Consider the following 24,952-nt stretch of genomic DNA (forward strand, 5'->3'; position numbering starts at 1 on the left):
GACCAGCCTGGCCAACATGGCAAAACCCCATCTCTACTAAAAATACAAAAATAAGTCAGGCATGGTGGCCCACGCCTGTAATCCCAGCTACTCAGGAGGCTGAGGCAGGAGAATCAGTTGAACCCGGGAGGTGGAGGTTGTAGTGAGCCGAGATCGTGCCACTACACTCCAGCCTGGGCAACAGAGAGGGACTCCATCTCAAAACAAACAAACAACAACAAAACAACAACAACAAAGACGAGGGCACATTATTTTGCTAGGGCTGCCACAGACTGGGTGGCTTAAACAATCCTGGAGGCTGTAAGTCCAAGACCAAGGTATCAGCAGGGTTTGTTCCTTCAGAGGCCTCTAATTGATTCACAGATGGCTGTCTCTCCTGCTGCCTCCACATGGTCTTCACTCCATGTGTCCAAATGTCCTTTTCTTATAAAGACACCAGTCAGATTGGATTGGGGCCCACCCTAATGACCTCATTTGAAGTTAATCACCTCTTTACAGACCTTCTCTCTAAACATAGTCACAATTTGAGGTACTGGGGGGGGGCAGTTAGGGCTTCAACACAGGAATTCGGGGTCAGAGGACACACCCACAACTCAGCCCATGACAAAGGGTAATGCCTACTGCACAGGGCAGTTTGAGGATTAAAAGTGACAATCCCTGTCAAATGTGTAAGATGCAAAGTGCTGGGCACATGGAGAGTGTGCTGATTAATAAACGGTCGCTGCTGCTCTTGGTAGAGCTCACCTAAGAGCTCAGCTCATCTCCCAATTCAATAAAAACGCAGCAGCAGGAAAGAAAGGCCCTCATCCACCCACATTTAATTTCCCACATTTAATTCCTTTTCTGGGTTTTTTCTAAGAGCTTGGGGAGTCCCTGGTGCTCTCCGTGGCAGTTACAGCTCAGCACAGGTAGTCATTAGTCACAGGGAGCTCAACCCCAGCACAGCACAGAACCTGGGCACAACACAGCCACTACTTTCATTAGCCTCCTTCCATTGGTTTTCAGTTTGCCCCTTTCATCACCTACCTGACTCTTTAATAGTAAAGCTCCTTAATCTACTTTCCTGATCTGGTTCAATACCTTATCATGGTGAGGTTTCATTTGGGTTACAGATGGATAAATTCAACACAAAGACTCACTCTTAAGCTGTTGATAGTACAAATGTACCTTGAGGCAGCAACATGGCATAACTTCCAAGGAACTAGTGCATGTGCAGGCTGTGTTAACTGTAACTAAGGATCCAAATCAAGAAAGGTGGCAGCTTTGTGGTATTTTCCGTAGTGAGTGCCCTTTTCTAGAAGCATTCACAAAGACAAGACACCTATGCCTTGGAAGGAGCTGGACTACATGGCTTCCAAATCTGCAACTCAGCAAACATAGCCTTTATGCTTCACATATACTAAACTGTTCACAAAGCATTTCTATAAATTTACTTATCTCTTACTCTTCTCATTAACCCTATGAGGTGGACAGAGAAGTTATTAGCCTCAGTTTAATTAAGCTTGGATTCAGGGAAAGCCAACAGCACAATGCATATGACATCAGGTCCTTAGATTTCTGCTAAAGTGCTCTCTCTTTCTATGCAACGATGCTGCTATATCAGGCATATAAAAAGTAATTGTTAAAAAAGAATCCTCCAGCCTGGGCAACATAGTGAGTCCTCATCTCTACAAAAAGTACAAAAATTAGGTGGGCATGGTGGTGCCCATCTGTAGTCCCAGCTACTTGGGAGGCTGAGGTAGAAGGATTGCTTAAGCCCAGCAGGTTGAGGCTGCAGTGAGCTGTGATTGTGCCACTGCACTACAGCCTAGGTGACAGACCAAGATCCTGTCTCAAAAAAAATAAAATAAAATAAAATAAAATAAAAAGTTGGAAAATAAAATAATAAAAAGTTGGAAGGGGGGAGCACAGTGGCTCATCCCAGCACTTTGGGAGGCTAAGGTGGGAAGATCACTTGAGCCCAGGAGGCAGAGGTTGCAGTGCACTGAGATCGTGCCACTGCATTCCAGCCTGGGAGACACAGGGAAACCCTGTCTCAAAAAAAAAAAAAAGAATCTGAAAATGTTACCCTATCTTTCTTCTACCTACCTAAAAAGCAGAGCATCATGGTGGCATCCTTATATCACAGTTACCATTTGTAGAGCATCCCTTATGTGCCAGATATATTACATGCAGAGGAAAAGCCAAAATTGTACAAGCTTGCAAAGGCCTACCCATCTGGACCCCTGTCCTGCCACCTCTCTCACCTCATTTCTCTGTCCATGTCTCCGTGCCAACCATACCGGCATCCTTGCAGCTCTCAAGCAGGCAAGGATGTGCCCACCTTGGACATTCACAGTTCATATTCCCTCTGCTTTTGCTCCAGATACCCATGTGTATCCTCAGCTCCTCCAAATCTTGGCTCCAGTGGTGCCTTGTTAAGACTTCTCTAACTGTCCTGTTAAACTGCACCTCTACCACACGCCAACACTCCTATTCACCCTTTATTTTCTTTTTGTTTTCCTTCAGAATATTCATCACCATTTGCCATATATGATTTACCTTATTTTTTAAGTGTTTCTATTCCTACCAGAAGTAAACTAAATTAGAGTAGAACATTTTAAGTTCTTGTTTACTGCTATAACTTTAGTGCTGTAAGCGTGCTTTGCACACAGTAAGTGCCAAATAAAAATATTTGTTGAACGAGTAAATATTATTTCAAAAGTCACAATAATTCTGTAAGGTAGGCCTTATCCCCATTTTAAAACTGTAAAAACCAACGCTGGGAAAAGCGAAGTGACTTGCTCAAGATCACATGATAAGTGACAAATCTAGATTCAAATCAAGTGCTATTTGTCTCTACAATCACACGCCATGTACCACACCATGCTGTCTTCCTCCTGAACAGAAAACTGCAGACTGTGAGAAGCAAATTCTCAGACAGGGAGAAATGCCTGATCCTGATGTCTCTGATAGGCAGCTTACAAAACGACTTGAGAAATCTAAATCTTATATGGCTTCAGGAACCGCCTGATCCAGTGCTACACGCACAGACCAGATTTTCTCCCCACATACACACAACAAATGTTCTGCACCTTGCTTTTTCTCTTTGGAGATTTTTTTCTGCATATTACATATTACTGTCTCATTCTCTTCTGCAGAGACAGGGTCTTGGTTTGTGCCCTAGGCTGGTCTTGAACTCCTGGCCTCAAGCAATCCTGTCGCCTCAGCTTCCCAAAGTGCTGGGAATCACTCTCTTTAATAACTGCAGAGTACAGCATGGTTTGGATAGAGCATAATTTAACCAATCCCCTAATGATGGACATCCAAGTTGTTTCCAGTCATACTGCAATGAGCATCTTTGCACATGACCTGAAACACATGACTAAGGAAAAGCTGATTCACAGTTAGGAATATAGATCCAGAGGCAAGCTGCCTGTGTTTGAGGTCCAGCTAGCCACTTACTTGTGACCCTGGTTACTTAACCTCTCTGTGCCTATGAAAATAATAATACCTAATTCATAAAGTCATTGTGAGAAATAAGCAAATTACTATATGTAAATTCCAGAATAATGGCTGGCTCAGGATAAATTGCATGGCAGGGGGCAGGCAGTACTGGGAAAAAATGAAGGCAATGTGGGACTCGAGGTAAAAAGACAACAGCAGGTTTGAGAAGAAGAAAGATATGAAGGATAAAGATAGATTTGAGCTTTTAGAAAAGGATGAAAGACACACTAGGAGACAGAATAATAATACCACCACCACCATCACCCAACATGAGATTTTCACATAGGAGAAAGTCCTTGGTAACAGAAAAGACAAGAAAGAAAGTAGCATCCTAAGGGGAAATCTAGGTTTTCTTTTATACAGAAAGTGGAGGCTTCTGCAAATAGCATGTGTATGTGGCGAGGAGGGTGGGGGAAACTGTTAAGGAAAAAGGATTCCAGAGGGTACGGTGAGGAGGGGAATCAATAATAAAGAAACCAAAGCGGATATAAAAGAAAGGAGAACAGGAGGATGGCTTACCTTCCTCTCAGAAATGAAAGGCAGAGTTGGAAGTGACTGGCCTCAAAGAGTGCCATTTTCAGGGTAAGTGTAGTGTCCTAGACCCAGCAGTGGTCACAGAGGCCCTGGGGATAGGCTAAGGCTGCCTCCAAAGTTTGGGGTGCTATGTCACAGGTCCTGAAGAGGGGCTCTCTCTCACTCTGGTTAGACATAAGGCAAAGGCCCTACCAAGTGAGTAGTAGTATTTATTCATCTACAAGACTTTTAAAGTATGGATACTCAGCCAAGAAGAATGGCTAACACCTACAGTCTCAGCATTTTGGGAGGACTTCACTTGAGCCCAGGATTTTGAGACCAGCCTGGGCAACAAAGTGAGATCCTGTCTCTACAAAATAATTTAAAATTAGCCAGACATGGTGGTGTATGCCTTTAGTCCCAGCTACTCAGGAGGCTGAGGCAGGAGGATCGCTTGAGTCCAGGAGGCCAAGGCTGCAGTGAGCCATGTTCATGCCATTGCACTCTAGCCTGGGTGACAGAGCAAGACTCTATCTCAAAAAAAAAAAAGAAAGAAAAAAGAAAAACATACTTTTCAGCCACAGATAAACTTTAAGGCTTCAGGGCATACAATATGAAATGGTGTCTTAAATGATGGATTCTATAAGGTAGCATGGGAGCTTCAGCATTCTTTAAATTGACCTACACCCGTGTCTCAAGTTGGGCTAAACAAATCAAAGCAATTCAGGTGTACTTCTCACACCAATCAGCTGCCAAGAACAGAAAGTCAGATAAGGTACAGTCAGACCAGCACATTTTAAAGCATTTTTAGCTGAGGGTCATTATTCAGCCAGTAAGATCCCCTGTGGGCAGGGATCACTGACAAAGTGGAGTAGAATGCACCCTCAAATTTTGTCAACAGGTGGCAGCATTTATAATTTTTCCATTTAGAGAGAATTACAAGTTGAAGTATGCTTTTACATTTACTAAAAGTAACACTCCACGAAAGGCTTTCTAAATAACTGACTAGTGTTATTCTAGGTTCCTTAATTAGCCTATTCCAAATGTGAATATATTCCATTAATTGTCGAAGAAGTAGAAATGCCAAGAGCTAACGTAAAATAAAGATCATGTTTAAGCATGGACTGCTTGCTTTCCTCCCTTTAGCTCCTCAGAGGGTCTGTTCCACCGCATGCTTTATCATGCTTCCACACCAGACTCCCTATCCCTCATCCCCTAACCAAGCCTAGAAAAGCTGCTCACTCTTTTCATTCAAACAGCCAATCCAGATTGAAAGCTGAAATTTTATATTTTTAAATTTCTTCCAGAATCTGTCTTGTTATATCACTAATTATGACATCTACAGGTTGTTTTTTTTAAGACCCCCCAAAATATTTACTAAGTGCAATGAGATATCATTAAATTCCTGACTGGTACTGTGTTCCCAGCAGTGCTGGCCACTGGGTCTTGGCACCTGGCTCCTCCCAGCCATGCCAAGAGCCCAAGGAAGGGCAGCTGAAGCAAGAGGTGCCACAGCAACAAGCTGAGGCAGTGGTGGGGAATAGAAAGTAGGACACTTCTGTTTTTCTAATTTGGAGCGCATTCACTCTGCAGGAAGGGTGCAGAGCCAGAGTCCACCACCACGTTCCCAGACAGCAAAGCAAGCCCTCCGCCTGATGGAAATGAAAGGGCAGTTCGGAAGGGCAACTTCCAACATCCGCCTGGGGTTGGCAGCTTGTGAAAAGGCTGTGCGACATCAGCCCCCTTCCTACCTCCATTAAGATCTGGAGCTAACATAGTTGCTTCAGACCGCCTATCTCTTCCCAGTTGTTGAATAAGTAAGAACCAAGTTACAAATGCAAGCCATTGTTCATGACAATCAATCACTGATGATTAGCTTAAAGTTGAAAGCAGGTGGTTGGTTATTCTTCCATAGCCTTCCCCAGCCCAGGAGTTCAAATCATTCACACCACCAACTGGAAGCCTTAGTAGCAAATTAATTACCACCAAAACCTGCTTCATAAAGGCCTTTTCTCTCTCCTATCTTATACTTTCCTTATCTGTTTACACAATGTTTATTTGTACGTGTATCAAAGACCTCCATATTCCATGTCATCCAGTTATTATTAAAAGATGGTGAAAAGCAGCAGCAGCTGTCCTACTATGAAAAAGTCAAAAAGCAACAAATGCCAGCAATGTTGCAGAGAAACAGGAATACTTACACACTGCTAGTGGGAATGTAAATTAGTGCAGCCACTGTGGAAAGCAGTGTGGAGATTTCCCAAAGAACTTACAACTACCAGCAAAACTATTATTGGGTATATATCCAAAGGAAAATAAATTGTTCTACCAAAAAGACACATGTATTTGTATGTTCATCACAGTACTATTCACCATAGCAAAAACATGGAATCAACCGAGATGCCCATCAGTGATGGACTGGATAAAGAAATGTGGTATATATTCCATATACCATGGAATACTACACAGCCATAATAAGAATAAGATCATGTCCTTTGTAGCAACATGGATGCAGCTGGAGGCCACTAGCCTAAGAGAACTAACACAGGACCAGAAAACCAAATACCATGTGTTCTCACTTAAAAGGGATAGCTAATCATTGAATACACATGGGCACAAAGATGGGCACAACAGACAACAGGGACTGCTTGAACCAGGACCAGGGTGCAGGTTGGAAAGCTACCTATCAGGTACTACGCTACCTTGGTGACAGGACCATCTGTACACGAAATTTACCCGTGTAACGAACCTGCACATGTATCCCCTAAACCTATAATGAAAGTAGAAGAAAAAAAAAAAAAAAAAACCAGCAGCTGTGCTCCAGATGTTGGCAACTGAAGTTTATGCTCCCTCCTACCACTCTGTGAGCCCCACACTCCCCACATGCTGACAGCTCTAGAACCCACTTCCTGCTCATGGCAGCTTCCCGGGACACTAGTTATAGATCCCAGGGTTTAAGAGATTTGAAATAAGTGGGTCCTGCCCTCAGGAAGCTTATAGATTAATAGAAAAAGACCCCAAAACTGAGGTGGGAGGATTTCTTGAGCCCAAGGGACTGAGGACGCAGTGAGCTGTGATCGTGCCACTGCACTCCAGCCTGGGTGACAGGGCAAGATAGAGGCAGGAAGGGAGGAAGGGAGGAGGAAGGAAAAGAGAGAAAAAGAAAAAGACTTTAAAAACCTAGATATGCTACAATCATTACTTGGTGATCCACTGATAAGCAGAAGATAAGTACTCCAGAAAATTTGGTTTTAAACCACAAGTGTGCATCTTCTAAGAGGCTTAGGGAAATAAAAGATGAATTCCTTTCAGGTAGGAATTCTTGGGGAAATTCCCAAATGGCTTCACTGAGATCCTCTGGGATCATCGCAATGATTTTTCCTGAATAAAGACACAGATAAAACTGTTACCTTATAACCCTTATTCTTAAATAAGTTATACAAAAATCACTGAGCCCTTTTCCCATAAGGGAAAATGCATATTCCATTGAGGAAGGAGCTGTCATCTGCAAACCCCTTGCTTAAAGGCTCTTCTGTTTAAGAATTCTGCTTGGTTTGTTTCTTTTGTTTTGTTTGAGACAGGGTCTCGCTGTCACCCAGGATGGAGGGCAGTGATGCGATCACAGCTCACTGCAACCTCTAACTCCTGGGCTTAAGGGTTCCTCTTGCCTCAGCCACCCCCCACCCAAGTAGCTGGACTACAAGCAAACATCACCACACCTGGACATTGGTTGTGTGTGTGTGTGTGTGCACGTGCACACGCAGATGGGGTCTGGCTTTGTTAGCCAGGCTGGACTCAAACGATTCTCCTCTTTGGCCTCCCAAAGTGCTGGGATTATAGGCATGAGCCACCGCGTCCGGCCTGCTTGCTTGTTCTTTGAATATAAGTCCCCATACACAAATTAGGGGAAAACCGGTCCCACTGTATCTCAATTAAGACTAAAGAAATTTGTAAATGATTTCACCATAGGCCCATATTTTTATCCCCAGAAAAGTAAGAACTCAAGTATACCTTCTAAAGGCTCAGCTACAGATTGCAGGCATGACCTGTCTACAAATGAACGTATAAGTCTTTACTATATGCCAAGCACTGTTATAGGTACTGGCAATATAGCCATGAACAAAATGGACATAACTTGTGCTTTCTAGGGCCTGCACTGGGGGTAGAGGGATAGGGGAGGAATGGAAAATCAAATATGCTCATAAATACATAATGTCACATTATAATAATGTAAGAAGAGTGACGTAGGTAGACAGAATGGTACAAGACAGACCTTCTGAGGAAGGGTTATCTGTGTAGGGATCTGTATCCAGCAATCTACACGGATATCTGGAGACAGGGCACTGCTGGTAGAGGGAACAGTAAGTGCAAGGGCCCACAGCACAGGTGCATGGCACATACAGGTTGAAAAATAATCAGTTACGGAATATAAACAAAGTTTCATTCTCTCCTGCCCTCAAAATAAAAGATATGAGTGTGCCTGAAAGTAGAAGGAAACACAGAAGCAAGAAAAATTTAAAGTATAAAAACAAAAAAGTCAATAGAATATCCAATATAACTAGTATTATTGAAATAGAAATCTGAACAAATGACAAAAAGGATATGATATAGGAAAACTTCCCTGAAAGGAAAGAACTGAATTACAGATCAGGAGGATATACTCTATATAGGACATACATAAATAAATAAAAACAACATCAAGTTATTCTATTGACTTCAAGTATGAAGAAATAACTCTTTAGAAAGTCTATACGGGGTGAAAAAAAATCACCGTGAAACAGGTGGAAAAAGGCTGTGCATAGTGGCTCACGCCTGTAAATCCAAGTACTTTGGAGAGCTGAGGCAGGAAGATTGCTTGAGCCTAAGAGTTCGAGACCAGCCTGGGCAACATAGCAAGACCCTGTCTAAACAAAAAATAAAAAGCTAGCTGGGCATGGCAGCATACGCCTGTAGTCCTACCTACTCAGGAAGCTGAGGCGGGAGGATCCAGGAGTTTAAGAGTGCAGCAAGCTATTAATACGATTGCACCATCGCACTCTTGCCTGGGTGCCAGAGCAAGACCTGTCTCTATTTAACAAATAAAAATAAAATAAAATGGGGAACCAGGCCAGAAGAAAATGTAACAATGGTTGCAACGTTTTGAAAGACACAAGAACAACTCAAAAATATCACAGTTAGCTAATTGTAGAAAAATTAGACATTCTCAAACATATTATGAGCTCTTCTGCAGGGAGGGGAGAGGAGGGAGGGATGAAAAAAATATCCAGCAAAATCCAGTCAACCCAGTGTTGAATGAAAAAGTTGTGTGAAACAGCAGTGCACCTTTACTCAGATATAATTCACATACCATACAATTAATTCATTTAAAGTGTACATTTCAACGATTTCTAGTACATTCACAGAGATATAACCAAGAGATTAATCAAAATAAAATGAGTAGAGGTGAGTAAAAGAACGAGTGCACAGAATTCATCTAAATTTTTTTAATGTAAGAAAAAAACTGAGGAATTACATTCACAGAAGAAAATTGTAATAAAGTTTTAATGACAAAAGCCAACAAAAATTGGGAGAGACGAAGAGTAAGAGGAGGTTAAAGGAAGTATAAGTTCCCTCAGGGTTCACTGTGGAGACAATGCCTCCTGTCTAAATTTGAAATGTGAATTTAAAACAAAAGAAAACAAATACGTCAGTCTCCTAGTGGCTTTTATAATGTTGAAGAGCTCTCATAGGAATTAACATCCTTGATGATGAACAAAGATTTATCTGAAGCTCAGTAATAACTCCTTCAGGTTCACTTTAGTTTTGTTATTGTTAAATTTGAGTAAAATTAAGGCTAGGTACGGTGGCTCAAGCCTGGAATTCCAGCACTTTGGGAGGCCAAAGTGGGTGGGTCACTTGAGGTCAGTAGTTTGAGACCAGCCTGCCCAATATGGTGAAACCCTGTCTCTATCAAAAATGTAAAAAATTAGCCAGTCACGGTGGTGCGTGCCTGTAATCCCAACTACTTGGGAGGCTGAGGCAGGAGAATCGCTTGAACCCAGGAGGTGGAGGTTGCAGTTGGCCGAGATTGTGCCACTGCACTCCAGCCTGGATGACACAGCTAGACTCCATGTCAAAAAAAAAAAAAAAAAAAAAATCAGTAAGATTAAATACTTTTTTAAAGTATATAAAGTCTGATGCCTTCTTACACATTTCTATCTACATATGTGCACAGGGAGGTATCTAGAATGATGCTTTTCAACTGTTCAAACTGGTTGTTTCTGGCTGGTGGAATTTCAGGTGATTTGTTGCTTTCTGTTGCATTTTTCCATATGGCCTGGATGTTTTATAGTGATCATGTATTACAGAAAAAGATAAAATTAAATTCTCTGCAGCTTTCCACATCTCATTCTCCCTTTAGCCCTAATCAACCTGTCCATCTCTCCAAAATCTGGGTTGTCTTATTGGTGACAGGACAATCAAGAGTTTTACGTTGTTTTGTTTTACATTACTACACAAGGTTTAACGGAGGCGGGGTGATTTTTTTTTTTCTTTGAGACGGAGTTTCGCTCTTATTGCCCAGGCTGGAGTGCAACGGCATGGTCTCACTCAGCTCACTGCAACCTCCGCCTCCCAGGTTCAAGCAAGTCTCCTGCCTCAGCCCTCCCAAGTAACTGGGATTACAGGCACACACCACCACGCCTGGCTAATTTTTGTATTTTTAGTAGAGATGGGGTTTCACCATATTGGTCAGGCTGGTCTTGAACTCCTGACCTCAAGTGATCCACCTGCCTCGTCCTCCAAAAGTGCTGGAATTACAGATGTGAGCCATCATGCCGGGCCAAGCGGTGATTTTATGCTTTGCCCAAATGTGCTTTATGAGGGGTGAATATGTTGATCCTTATTCATTAGAATGACAGTGTTTTTTTGTAAAGTTTCTCAGTAAGTTATTATTGAAATGTTAAGTCCTAACATCTATGTAAGTATCAAGGTATTTCTATTGGAGCTTAAAATCAATTATAATAAATAATAATATCAAATGTCTACCATTTGATGACCTATTTTCCAGAACTCCACTAAGAGTTTTACATTTGTTAGTCAATCCTCTCAAACCTATGCCATGAACATGCTAATTTTGTGGATGAAGAAAAAGAATCCAAGAAAGAAAACTTTGCTTGCTCAAGACTATACAACTTGGCACAGTGGCTCATGACTGTAATCTCAGCACTCTGAGGGGCTGAGACAGGAGGATTGCTTGAGGATAGGAGTTCAAGACTAGCCTGGGCAACATCGCAAAATCCCATTTCTACAAGAAGTTTTAAAATTGGCCAGGCGTGGTGGCCTGCATCTGTAGTCTCAGCTACTCAGGGAGCTGAGATTGGGAGGATCAATCACTTGAACCCAGTTTGAGGCTGCAGTGAGCTATGATGGTGCCACTACACTCCAGTCTGGGTGACAGAGCACAACCCCATCTTAAAAAAAAAAAAAAGACTATGCAGCAGCTTGTAAATTACAGACTGATATTCAGGTCTGATTCATAAACCCATGCTCTTTCTACCATGTTAATGTCTTCTTAGCATCATGGTTTGTGCATTGTAAGTGCACAACAATTATTATTAAATTAGCAATTAGCAAAGTATGCCCTCAAATGCCTTGAATGATGCTTTGTAATGAATTTTCTTAATTCATCCAATTCCCAGGAATTGGATGAATTACCTGTTTCATAAATTAGGGAAGCAGTTTCTCCTAACACCTAAACTTAGGAGTTGAAGTATTTCATCCTGTACCTTACTTTATCAACTTCTAATTAAGCAGCAACGGCAAATGGACTAGGTGCCATCTGAACATATAAGTCAGGACACACCCAAATACAGAGAAACCACAGTTTAATGTCAAATGTAGATCTAAATTTAAAAGGTTAATAATCCAGTTAATTTTTATTTTAATTTTTTTTTGAGATGGAGTCTCGCTCAGTTGCCCAGGCTGGAGTGCAGTGGCGTGATCTCGGCTCACTGCAAGCTCTGCCTCCTGAGTTTGTGCTATTCTCCTGCCTCAGTCTCCCGAGTAGCTAGAACTACAGGCACCTGCAACCACGCCCAGCTAATTTTTTGTATTTTTAGTAGAGATGGGGTTTCACCATGTTAGCCAGGACGGTCTCGATCTCCTGACCTCGTGATCCGCCCGTCTCAGCCTCCTAAATTGCTAGGATTACAGGCGTGAGCCACCACGCCCGGCCAGTCCAGTTAATTTTTGAATGTTGGAAATAGAGTTAAAAAATATGTTGTTCACACTTTTAAACTCAAAGTTTTAAGTTTCACTTTTAACTCCCCCTAACTCATTTTTAATATTAACTTTGATGCTTACTCAACTCCCTGTTTCTAAATTTCATGAAAGGTTTAACTTTTGCCCCTGTCCACTTGTCCAGCCTCATCTGCTCATATTTTTAGCTCCAGGGTTACCCAACTACTTGTGGTTTCCAGAATACACCATGTTGTTTCATACCTCTAGAGCTTTTCCATGTGATCTTCCCTACCTCTAAAATGTGCTTCATTCCCACCTTCCAATTATGGTTCTGGGTGTCAGCTTCTCCAGGAAGCCTTCCTAATACCTGCCTCCCTCACCTTCAAAAGAGGGTCAGTTACTTCCCTCTCTGCGCCAGCCGTCACCTTTCACTTCCTCTTCACTGGTGCTCCCAAGACCCTACCTATTCTGCAACCATTTGTGTGGCACTCCTGGACTATGAGGTCAGGAAGCATGCTACTCCCTCTTGGGAATGACGGATGCCTAGCTTATCAAGACACAAAAAATGTATACTCAATTTGTTTATTGATCCATGAACCAATCTTTGCTAGGGTCTAGTCAAATATGTGTATACATATGTTTTCCATATTGTCCCCTTAATGTTCCTTAATGTTAAAATCTAGTCAATCTCTGAGACACACATAAGATAAGCCACCATTGTCTACTATACTATGGTACAACTGTTCCTCACCCCAAAGCAGCAGTCAGATCAATCAGAAGAGAAACACTGGAAATGGACATGGAGGACAGGAACGCAGGACAGAATCTATATCAAATGAGAAAGAGATTCGAGATCCAAGGCTTTATCATGTTTTTCAGTCAGCTACTCTGAGCTCATATTGACAGCAAGGATGCAGAAAGTAGGAAAAGTCACTAAGAGAAAAAGTGAGTTATCAGGGTTTTGATTTAAATTAAAGAAATTAAAGATAATCCTCACTGCCTAGAGTAGCAAAAAAGCTGAAAACTGGCTGGGCGTGGTGGCTCACTCCCAGCACTTTGGGAGGCCAAGGCGGGCAGATCACGAGGTGAAGAGATGGAGACTATCCTGGCCAACATGGCGAAACCCCATCTCTACTAAACATACAAAAATTAGCTGGGCGTGGTGGCACTGCCTGTAGTCCTAGCTACTTGGGAGGCTAAGGCAGGAGAATCACTTGAACCCAAGAGGTGGAGGTTGCAGTGAGCCAAGATTGTGCCACTGCACTCAGCCTGGTGACAGAGCAAGACTCCATCTCAAAAAAAAAAAAAAAAAACCCAGCTGAAAACACCACTGGATTCTGAGTATCAGGAGAGCCAGGCCCCACCTAGTCTCTTTGTTGCTCTACTGTGGTGTCTGGCACACAGCTGCTGATCAATAAATACTTATCTAAAATTATGAATGCTTATTAGCACCAGAAGAAATTCATGTGATCACCTGGGAGCATTAACAAAGGAGTTGCAATAGCTTCAGTGGAATCAGCAGCCAGATACAAAGTCTGATCAGGCTGTGTACTTTGGATAAAGTGTGTAAGAAGATGGCAGTGTGCTAAAATTTCAGGTCACATGTCACCCAAATGTCTCTTCATAACTTAACCCCACTGAATAGTGGTATTTCCTGTGTAATTCAACCAGTATTACTCTGTTTAGAAAACTGTTACCTAGACCGGGCACGGTGGCTCACGCCTGTAATCACAGCACTTTGAGAGGCCAAGGTGGGCAGATCACCTGAGGTCAGGAGTTTGAGACCAGCCTGGCCAACATAGTGAAACCCCGTCTCTACTAAAAATACAAAAAATTAGCCAGGCATAGTGGCAGGCACCTATAATCCCAGCTACTCAGGAGGCTCAGGAGGCTGAAGCAGGAGAATCGCTTGAGCCTGTGACGCAGAGGTTGCAGTGAGCCAAGATCGCACCACTGCACTCCAGCCTGGGCAGCAAAAACAAAATTCCGTCAAAAAAAAACAAAACAAAACAAAACAGAAACCTGTTACCTAGTCTTATGTGAAGTAGATACACTCTTTCTTCTTATTGCCCATCTTCTTCTAGCAAAGTCATTTGGTCTCTCTTAGTGCACTATTTAACTTGAAATTAATTATATGTCTACAAATTATTTTATTTGAGAATATCCAAATATTTATCATGTTAGAAAAGCCTATTGGAGCATCTCAGATTTTGCATTTTTTTGGATTAGAGATACCCAACCAGTAAGTATAAGGCAGATATTCTAAAATCCAAAAAATCTGAAATCCAAAATACTTCTGGTCCCAAACATTCTGGATAAGAGATACTCAAGCTATATAATCAAACATAGGTCTTGGGTTTTACAATTCCTTCTTCTAACATGATAAAAATCGTCAAACCTGCTTTACAACACAAACTTAGAGACACAGCATTCTGGGGAACACTGTTACAGTTATCTGGCTACAAATTTTTTTTTCTTTTTTGAGATGGAGTCGCCTGGGCTACTGCACTGTCACCTAGGCTAAAGTGCAGTAGCACGATCTCGGCTCACTGCAACCTCCACCTTCCGGGTTCAAGCAATTCTCCTGCCTTAGCCTCCTGAGTAGCTAGGACTACAGGCGCCCACCACCATGCACAGCTAATTTTTTGTATTTTTAGTAAAGATGGGGTTTCACCATGTTGGCCAGGCTGGTCTCGAACTCCTGACCTCGTGATTTGCCCACCTCAGCCTCCGAAAGTGCTGGGGTTACAGGCGTGAGCCACCGCACCCAGCCCAAAAATAATTTTTTTATGCAAACCAAACTCAACAAATAACTGCTGATCCTTCATGCAAACCAAACACACAGTAAAGAAATGCCTTGATCAAACTCTACCTTCAAAGTCCAGGGGGGAAAATGCCAACAAAGAAAATAACATTCATCTAAGGGTCACTGCCCAAATTCTTTTTTTTTTTTGAGGCGGAGTCTCGCTCTGTCGCCGAGGCTGAAGTGCAGTGGCACGATCTCGGCTCACTGCAGCTTTGACCTCCCCAGGCTCAGGCTCAGGTGATCCTCCCACCTCAGCCTCTGACTAGCTGTGAGAATAGACAGGCATGCACCACCATGCCCAGTAATTTTTCTATATTTTTGTAGAGAGGGGCTTTCATCGTGTTGCCCAGGCTGGTCTCAAACTCCTGGGCTCAAGTGATCCTCCTGCCTCTGTCTCCCAAACTGCCGGGATTACAAGCATGAGCCACGACACCCAATTGTCTCCTCAAATCAGAATTTTGGATGATGAAAAAAAAAAAAACTGTCAGGCATATTTACATTGTCTTGGGGCATGGATAGAGTTTCCAAAAATGTAACACTAAAACTAATCTAAACACACACCCACCTTTTTTCATGCAATCATTTTGACCAAAAATGCCACTCCTTACTTGCAAAAATCATTCCACTTACCTCTTGGAACACCTCACCTGTACCACGTGTGGCTGAATATATGTCTCTGAACCCTCCTATGTCAGGAACTCCCTGACAAGCTTAGTCTACCTCTAATCCCTCTTTTCCACACATTCTTCTTCGCTGTCACCAGCCTAGTGCAAAGTTAGTCATACTTGCACTTTATTCACTTTAGAAATATCCAGGACCTATTAGATATAATAATGCTTACTGAATGAACAGAGCTACCGTGAGAGGGGCAAGTCATGGTTATGTCAAGAAGAACAATCCCGGTGAGGAACCAAACATTTTAATTGTGCAATCCACATTTGGCAGGCATAGATGGCCACAGCACCCTAGTAGAGTTCCACAAATTTTACAACTGTTCTTCATTCTTTAGAAATCACAATTGCTTTAAACTTTCCATTCAAGATACCAGAATACACATCACTGCCTTAGTAACAACCTGAGATAGAAGGGTTATGTGGCTATGATTTTTCAGGGCTAAATATTTAAAGATAAATGACTAACTACTGCCCTCCTACACATACATACACACAGGAAGAAAAAGCTGTTTTTTTAATTATTAAAGCAGAATTCTTCAGTAAACTTCTAAACAAATCTATTATACACTTTATTCTTGAAACATACCCTAGACTCACAAGGACAACAGAAAAAAAAAAATTACCCTTGGCATTTCCTAAAAGATGTGATTCAGAAGATACTGTTGGCTTTTTTCTATAGACATATGTTGCCCAGTGGGATGTGACACTCCTCAGAGGTCTGAATCAGAAGGAAAAATGTGGAGAGGATAAGGTCAGAGTTGTTAGGTACTAGCCTCGTATGGTAAAACACATTCGCAAAATCAAGGCAAAATACTCTGGCTCCAGCATCTATAGTTTAGTTGCTGAACATACACCCACACCAAGGGCTCTGAGTGACTGTGTAGCCAGGAACATCTCAAGTCTGAAATCATTTAGCTCTCAGGGAAAATAGACACAAACACTGCACACATTCAAACAACTCTGACTTATGCTAAAAACAGAATTACCTTCAGAAAGCACTTGTTAGTGTTCAACATTGCACAGAATGAAACAAACAAACCAGGTTCCAAATACAACCACGGACCAAATGATGACTCTTGTGCTAAAGGTTATCATTATTACCAATGAAAAGGATTAAATTACATTTCATTTACAATTCCAAAATTTAAGGTTGTTTTCTACAAAACCAAACTTTGAAATACCAATTTAAAATATTTTGATAGCTACCCCTAAAATCATATGGCAGATAATTCTACTACATCTTGGTACATAAAGATAAATTAGAACTGATTTGGGGAACTTCTAGATTACTATTTCAAGGCACAGGTAAGCAGGCAAGTTTAGAAATGAAAAAAACAGTTACTAATACATCTCTCTCTATGGCTATACCTCACTGCTGGGCTGATGTGGTTTGGCTGTGTCCCCACCCAAGTCTCATCTTGAACTGTAGCTCCCACAATTCCCACGTGTCATGGGATGAACCTGGTAGGAGGTAACTGAATTATGGGGGCAGGTCTTTTCCATGCTGTTCTCATGATAGTGAGTAAGTTTCACGAGATCTGATAGTTTTAAAAATGGGAGTTTCCCTGTCAAGCTGTCTCTCTGTGCCTGCTGCCATCCATGTATGATGTGATTTGCTCCTCCTTGCCTTCTGCCACGATTCTGAGGCCTCCCAAGCCACATGGAACTGTAAGTCCGTTAAACCCTTTTTCTTGTATAAATTACCCAGTCTCGGGTATGTCTTTATCAGCAGTGTGAAAACGGACTAATATGTGACCCTTTTTTAAAAAAGTGAAAAATTAGTCGGGTGCGGTGGCTCACGCCTGTAATTCCAGCACTTTGGGTGGCCAAGGCAGGCAGATCACTTGAGGCCAGTAGTTCAAGACAAGCCTGGCAAACATGGTGCAATCCCATCTCTACCAAAAATACAAAAAATTAGCCAGGCATGGTGGTGTGCACCTGTAATCCCAGCTACTCGGGAGGCTGAGGAAGGAGAATTGCTTGAACCCAGGAGGCAGAGGTTGCAGTGAACCAAGATATGCCACTGCACTCCAGCCTGGGTGACAGAGAGAGACTCCATCTCAAAAAAACAAAACAAAACAAGAATATTTCTTACCCAACTGGAAAGCACGGTGAAGGGAAGGTAGTGCCGAATGTTTTTTTTTAGCAAGAGCAAAGCTGACCAAACCACAGAGCACTCACCCTCCCTCCCCTCCCCACATCCCCACTTGGGGTTCCCTTGGCTTGGATCCACTCTACTCATTTCCACCCACCATTTGCAGGATGCCTCTCTACAGCCATATGGACCAAGATGATGAGTCATCTGTCATCAGAATGCCTTTTTCGACCTTTCCACATTCAATCACCTTTAGCACGCTCAACAGGGACATCCTCCGCAGAGCATGTGCCTGTGTAACATAAGGAGTCTAAAGCTGAACATAGGAACCAGGCATCCCTCGCACTCCACACCTTGCCAAATGGATTTATTCCAGAGCTTTAAAGAAAAATTGCAACTGAAAAAGTGACCAGATGGGTTTTCAAGGAGAAAAATACTAACCAAATCACTTGGGAGGCTGACGTACTTTACTAAAACAGGCCTATGATGTCAAAGAACTTCAGTTATTCAACCCTGAGAGGAAGTCATGGCAAAAGCAAGCACTGAAAAGATACAGAAAACATTCCATAACTGAAACTGACTTTTATTCCGCCTGGCTAAATACTTTTAGAGCTATTTTTGAAGTGAACACTTCAAATAGTCACCCCCACCCAAAAAACTTCAAGACCTGTACACTAGTGACAAAACAATGACAAACACTCATATAGCACTTATATAGGGCAAGCACTCTTTTAAGCACTTTACATATATTTGCTCACTTTGCCCCTCTTTGCTAATTTGTGTTTCATCAGCAACCAGAGGCCCAAGGTCACACAGGCTGCCAGAAAGTGGCAGAGCAGGGATTCAAGTCAGGCAGTCTGGCAGCACCAGGGTCCATGCTCTCAATTATCACACCAACCCTCTTTCCAGGGGAGTTTAACACAGATGATCCTTTTTAAACACAGATTTTTAAGTTCCCTAAAACTACACAAATTCATTTTGCAAGGTGAGAAGACTCACAATTTAAAAACATAAACTAGAGAAATTACTGTTAGGTGGTGGCAAAGTCAAAGTTTATCAGTCATGATGAATACCCACACAAAAAGCATTGGGGGGTGCTATAGTTTGAATGTTCCCTCCAAAACTCATGTTGAAATTTAATTGCCAATTTAAAGGTATTGGGAGGTGGGGCCTTTAAGAGATTATCAGGTCATGAGAGCTCTGCCCTCATGAATGAATTAATGGATTGGTTATCTCAGGAGTGTGCTCCTGATAAAAGCATAAGTTTAATCCCTTATTCCCTCTCTTGTGTGAGCCTTCTCATCATGTGTTGCCTTCCAACACCCAGCAAGAAGGCTCTCAACAAATGTGAGAACCATGATCTTACTCTTCCCTGCCTCCAGAACTGTGAGAAATAAACTTCTTTTCTTTATAAATTACCCAACCTGAGGTATTCTGTTACAGCAGCACAAAACAGACTAAGACAGAAAATGGATACCAAAGAGTGGGGCTGTTTCCATAACAAATACCTAAAAATGTGGTCATAGCTTTGGAACCAAGTAATGGGTAGAGGCTGGAAGAATTTGGAGGAAGCGGCTAGTAACACCCTAGATTGCCATGAATGATGCATCAGGGCAATTCTGGTGAGGACCCAAAAGAAGAGGGGAGCTGTAGGGAAGGTCTGAATCTTCTTAGAAATTACTCAATGGGCCAGGCACGGTGTGGCTCACGCCTGTAATCCCAGCACTTTGGGAGGCCGAGGTGGGCGGATCACCTGAGGTCATGAGTTCAAGACCAGCCTGGCCAACATAGCAAAACCCTGTCTCTTCTAAAAATACAAAAATTAGCTGGACATGGTGGCACATGCCTATAGTCCCAGCTACTTGGGAGGCTGAGGCAAGAGAATTGCTTGAACCTGGGAGGTAGAGGTTGCAGTGAGCTGAGATCAGGCCATGGTACTCTGGCCTGGGCAACAGAGACTTCATCTCAAAAAAAAAAAAAAAGAAATTACTCAAGTGGTCATGACCGGAATATTAGCAGCATTTGGACAGTAAAGTCCATTCTGATGAGATCTCAGACAGAAATGGAAAAGAAGGTGTTAGAAACTGAAGTAAAGGTTATTCTTGTTATACGGTTGCAAAGACCTTGGCTAATTTTGTCTGTGCCCTAGGGCTTTATGGACTGCAAAACTTAAGAGCAATGAACTAGGATATGTGGTAGAAGAAATATCTAAGCAGTAAAGCTTTCAAGCTGCTGTGTGGTTACTTTTAATTGCATAAAATGAGATGTGAGAGCAAAGAGACAATCAAATACAGTCGACCATTGAAGATACATACGGGTTTGAACTCTGAGGGCACACTTTATACAAACATTTTTTTCTTTTCTTTTGAAACAGGGTCTCAACTCTGTCATCCAGGCTGGAGTGCAATGGTGTGATCATGCCTCACTGCTGCCTCAACCTCTCAGGCTAAAGTGATCCTCTCACCTCAGCTCCCAAGTAGCTGGGATTATAGGCACATGCCACCACACCCGGCTAATTTTTGTAGAGATGAGGTTTTGCGATGTTGTCCAGGCTGGTCTCCTGGCCTCAAGTGATCTGCCCACCTCAGCTTCCCAAAGTGTTGGGATTACAGGTGTGAGCCACAACATCGGCCAAGGATTTTTTCAATAAATACAGTCGGGCCTCCATATCACTGGGTTCCACATTCGCAACCAAATGCATACAGTATCTGCAGGATGCAAAACCCTTGCACATGGAGGACTGACTTTTCGTACCCATGGGTTCCACAGGGCCGACCATGGGGCTTGAGTAAGCATGGATTTTGGTATGAGGGAGTGGTCCTGGAACCAATCCCTTCCCACACCCCTTACCATCAGCAGATATGGAGGGATAACCATATAGTTAAAAGAGAAGCAAAACAGAAGAATTTGGAAAATTCTCGGCATGGCCATGTAAAGAGTGGAGAAGCATGTTCCAGAGGGAATATTAAGTGTGTGGTCAAACAACCTATTGCTAAAGAGATTAGCATGGCTAGAAGGAAGCCAGGTGCTATCAATCAAGACAATGGACGACAGACCTAAAAGGCATTTCAGAGATCTTCCAGACTGCCCCTCCCATCACAGACCCAGAGCTCTAGGAGGGTAGAATGGTTTCAGGAGATGGATAGCATTCCTTGGCCTCCTCAACCATAACTCAAACAGCTTCAGGCGTGGCTCCACCTGCTCGGAAAGGGATAAACCTTGGTGGCATCTCACAGAATGCAAGAGCTACAGAGATGGCTTCCTCCACCTAGACTTCAAAGAATGCCCCTCGTAGGCCCAGGCAGAAACCTATTGCAGAACAGAGCCACTGCAGACAGCCCCCATTAGGACAATGCCCAGTGTAACTGTAGGGTCAAGGCTGCCACAGAGTCCCCACTAGGGCAATGCCTAGTGGAGCCATGGGAGTGGGTCACTGTCAACACCCCAGAACTGTAAATCCACCAGTATACAACTCCAACCTATGAGAGCTGCTGAGTGGATTGAACCCAGCAAAGTCAGAGGGTGGGGCTTCTGAGGCCCTGGGAGCCCAACTCCCATCCCAGTGTGCCCAGGAGGCAGAATATGGAGTCCCCAGAGATTATTCCCCATCTTTAAGACTTAATGTCTCCCCTGTTGGATTTTGGACTTATTGGGGACCACCTGCCCCTTTCTTCTTGCCTATTTCTTCCTTTAGAATGGGAATGTCCATCATACACCTTCCTACCATAGCATTTTGGAAGTAGATGACTTGCTTTGATTTCACAGGCTCACAGCTGAAGGGAATTTGTCTCAGGATGAATTGTACTTTATAAGTCTCACCCATGTCTGATTTACCTTGGACTTTTGAGTTGATGCTAAGTTAAGACTTTGGGGGCTAATGGGATAGAATGAATACATTTTGTATGTGAGAAGGACAAGAGTTGTTTTCAGGGGGCAGGTGGGTAGGGGCAGAATGCTAAGGTTTGAATGTCCCCTCCGAAACTCATGTTGAAATTTAATTGGCAATGCAATGTTATGGGAGATGGAGCCTTTAAGAGGTAATTAGGTCATAAGGGCTCTGCCCTCATGAATGAGTTAATGCTCTTATCACAGAAGTGGGTTCTAGATAAAACAATAGGCTCCTGATAAAAGGATAAGTTCAGCTCCCATTCCCTCTCAGAGGCATGCACTTCTTCCCCATTTGATGCCTTCTGCCATGGGATGATGCAGCAAGAAGGCCCTCATCAGATGCTGACACCATGCTCTTGGACTTTCTAGCCTCTAGAACCATGAGAAATAAATTTCTTTTCTTTATAAATTGCCCAGTCCAAAGTACTCTGTTGTAGCAGCAGAAAACAGACTAAGAAAAGGGCTAACTTTTGTGAGTTAAAAGTATAGTCTACAGAAATTAACATGCCTAGGTAAGTGTAGAGAGGGTGATGAAAGCTAAGAAACTCAAAAAGCCTGAAAGGCAATAAAAGAAAACCCTGGGGCTGTAGTACCTGACATCAGCCACAACTCCTATCAATTCTTTTTCCTCAATCCACTCTCTTACGAATGGTGCCTCCTTTCCATCCCACTGCTATTATTGCTTAAATTCAGGCCTTCAACATCCCGTAGTCTAGTTATTCCAATGATCTCTGGTTTGTAGTCACAACTCTCCTCCATGCCCCAGCACCTAATCTCTCCTGTGCTGCTAACAGAATAGTCTTTCTGAGAGAAATATGATCATATTACACCCCTACTTAACAACTCTTCAGTGTTCCCTAAAGCCAACAAAATCCAGTTCCACCATCTTTACGCAAAATCAAAGGCTATCCACCCCAGGATTTCCTCTGCCAACCTCTGCTTGCAGGCTCAGAAAAAATACTAAGATAACTCATTCCCCTTTCACCCTGTTCACATTGTCTCTCTGCTGGAAAAAAAAACCTACCTTCCCTATCCCCACTCATCTATCTGAGGACCATCCATCTATTCATCACTTTCCATACAGTTGTTCCAACCCCTCCTCCTACCAACAGACTAATTTTCTTCTTTGTGTCCTTAGAATACCACATATATAATGATTCTTTTATAGTGTCAGTAACAGTGTCCTCTTATTTACCAATAATGCTGAAATAAACCTCCTTGCATCTTTAGGCAGAAATCCAGAATGGAACTGCTGGATCAGAAAGTATATATAATGCTAACTGCTCTACAAAGGTTGCTCATTTTATACTTTCAACAGTTATTTGTTTCCTACATACTCAATAAAGGATTTTCTGATCTTCTATCTCTGTTAATCTGACAGGTGAAAAATAATAACTCATAATTGTATTTTGTGTGTCCTGTGGTGAATGAAAGAACCTCTGATTGAAGAGGAATTATACTCAGGATGACTTACGGAAACAAAAGGGCTGAAGCAATAACAGAAATTTAGTGAATATTTGCTTCAAGTCAGTGGTTCTCACGATGGTGATCTGGAGACAGAAGAAATAAGAGGCTTCACCACAGTGGGTTCCTATCATATTGCCAAATTGCAATATTAAATAAATGACAGAAAGTTTAGAAAATAAGGCATTTTCCATTCGGTAAGAAGTTAAGGAGTGTGCAAGACCTTAACTGACTATTCCCATAAATTCGGTTTACCCACAGTTTCAACTCACCATCAAGGAGCCAGTGCTGGCCACGCCTATTCTCCAACTCGGACATCATTAGGCGTGTGATCACATGGTCTGGAACCAAAAGACTTTTCTCTATATACTGCTTTGCCATCTCACCAACTTCTATTAAAAAGACAAGAAAAAAAGAGGTATTCAAGAAAACTTCCCAAACACAAAGCTTACCAACTCTTAGTTTTGCCTTCTCTCCATCCTTCCTGATGTGGGAAGAAATTTCTAGGAAGTTGTAGGTATGTTTTAAGATTTTAAAATATTCACGTCAATAAGGTGGGACTGTTGCTTATTTAACACGTTTATCTCCCAAAAAACTATAAAAGCAGCTCTTTGAGATAGCATAGCCCCCCCCCGTCACCCCCCGCCAAAAAAAAAAGGAAGAAACAAAGAGTGGCCAGGTGTGGTGGCTCATGCCTGTACTTCAGGTACTTTGGGAGGATGAGGTGGGAGGATCACTTGAGCCCAGGAGTTTGCATTTGCAGTGAGCTCAAGCGCATTGACTGCACTACTGAATGCCAGCCTGGGCAACAGGAGGAGACCCTGTCTCAAAAAAAAAAAAAAAAAAGAAAGAAACCAAGAAAGCAGGAAAGAAAGAAAGATAAATTGGGCAAGAAAAAAATAAGAGTAGAAAATAAAGTCAAGAAGCAGGATGGTACATAAAAAGGCCGATAAAGAGAAGCCCTGGATAATTCCTAGAGGTAGGCCACAAATTGGGCACTGAGCCTCTCAACAGTTTATGGTAACAAGGAACATGATCAACCACACAATGTACAGAAGACTAAAGGAAGATGAGAAGCACAACCGTTTCTTACAGACACCAAAGGAAAAAAGTTCCAGTGGTCTAAAAAGAATGCCACATAATACAAACAACAGCTCTACTTCTTTTCATCAACTTCAATGTAAGCAGATGGCACCTTGCTGACACAGTTGTAAAAGCAACTCAGTGTTATTAGTGGAATGCCAAGTTCATAAAAGGTTGTGAAGTTTTAACAAAACCACATTAATACTTTCAGGGGAAAACTGCTTCTATCTCCATTTAAAACATGAATTTCCTATATGTAGAAATTGTGAGTTAGGTTCAGCAGAACAAACTATCAGTTTAAATCTGTACATTTCTAAGAACTAAATGTGTGGTTTTTTTTGTGTGTGTGTGTGTGTGTGTGTGTGTGTGCGCGTGTGTGTTTTACCACAAATGAAATCCTCTGCTCTCTAGGGAACTTATAATGAATGCTAAGAATCACATTCTCAGCTGGGCGCAGTGGCTCACGCCTGTAATCCCAACACCTTGGGAGGCCGAGGCAGGCAGATCACCTGAGGTCGGGAGTATGAGACCAGCCTGACCAACATGGAGAAACCCTGTCTCTACTAAAAATACAAAATTAGCCAGGTATGGTGGTGCATGCCTCTAATTCCAGCTACTCGGGAGGCTGAGGCATGAGAATCGCTTGAACCCAGGAGGCGCAGGTTGCAGTGAGCCGAGATTGCGCCATTGCACTCCAGTCTGGGCAACAACTCCATCTCAAAA

At 42.5% G+C, this 24,952-nt stretch overlaps 1 protein-coding gene across 10 annotated transcripts in view; it reads right to left on the reverse strand.

Moving 5' to 3' along the window:
• Positions 1-24,952, reverse strand: part of AK4 (adenylate kinase 4) — an 81,436-nt gene that overhangs the window by 14,996 nt on the left and 41,488 nt on the right. For 7 of the 10 annotated variants that reach the window (XM_009249418.4, XM_009249420.4, XM_009249423.4 and 4 more), the window contains 1 exon segment: positions 23,419-23,538. The exons of the other annotated variants lie outside the window; for them this stretch is intronic. In XM_009249418.4, coding sequence (XP_009247693.1) covers positions 23,419-23,538 — 120 coding nt within the window. 10 annotated transcript variants of the gene reach the window in all.

This window comes from Pongo abelii, chromosome 1 (assembly GCF_028885655.2).
Source record: "Pongo abelii isolate AG06213 chromosome 1, NHGRI_mPonAbe1-v2.0_pri, whole genome shotgun sequence".
NCBI classification, from domain to species: domain Eukaryota; kingdom Metazoa; phylum Chordata; class Mammalia; order Primates; family Hominidae; genus Pongo; species Pongo abelii.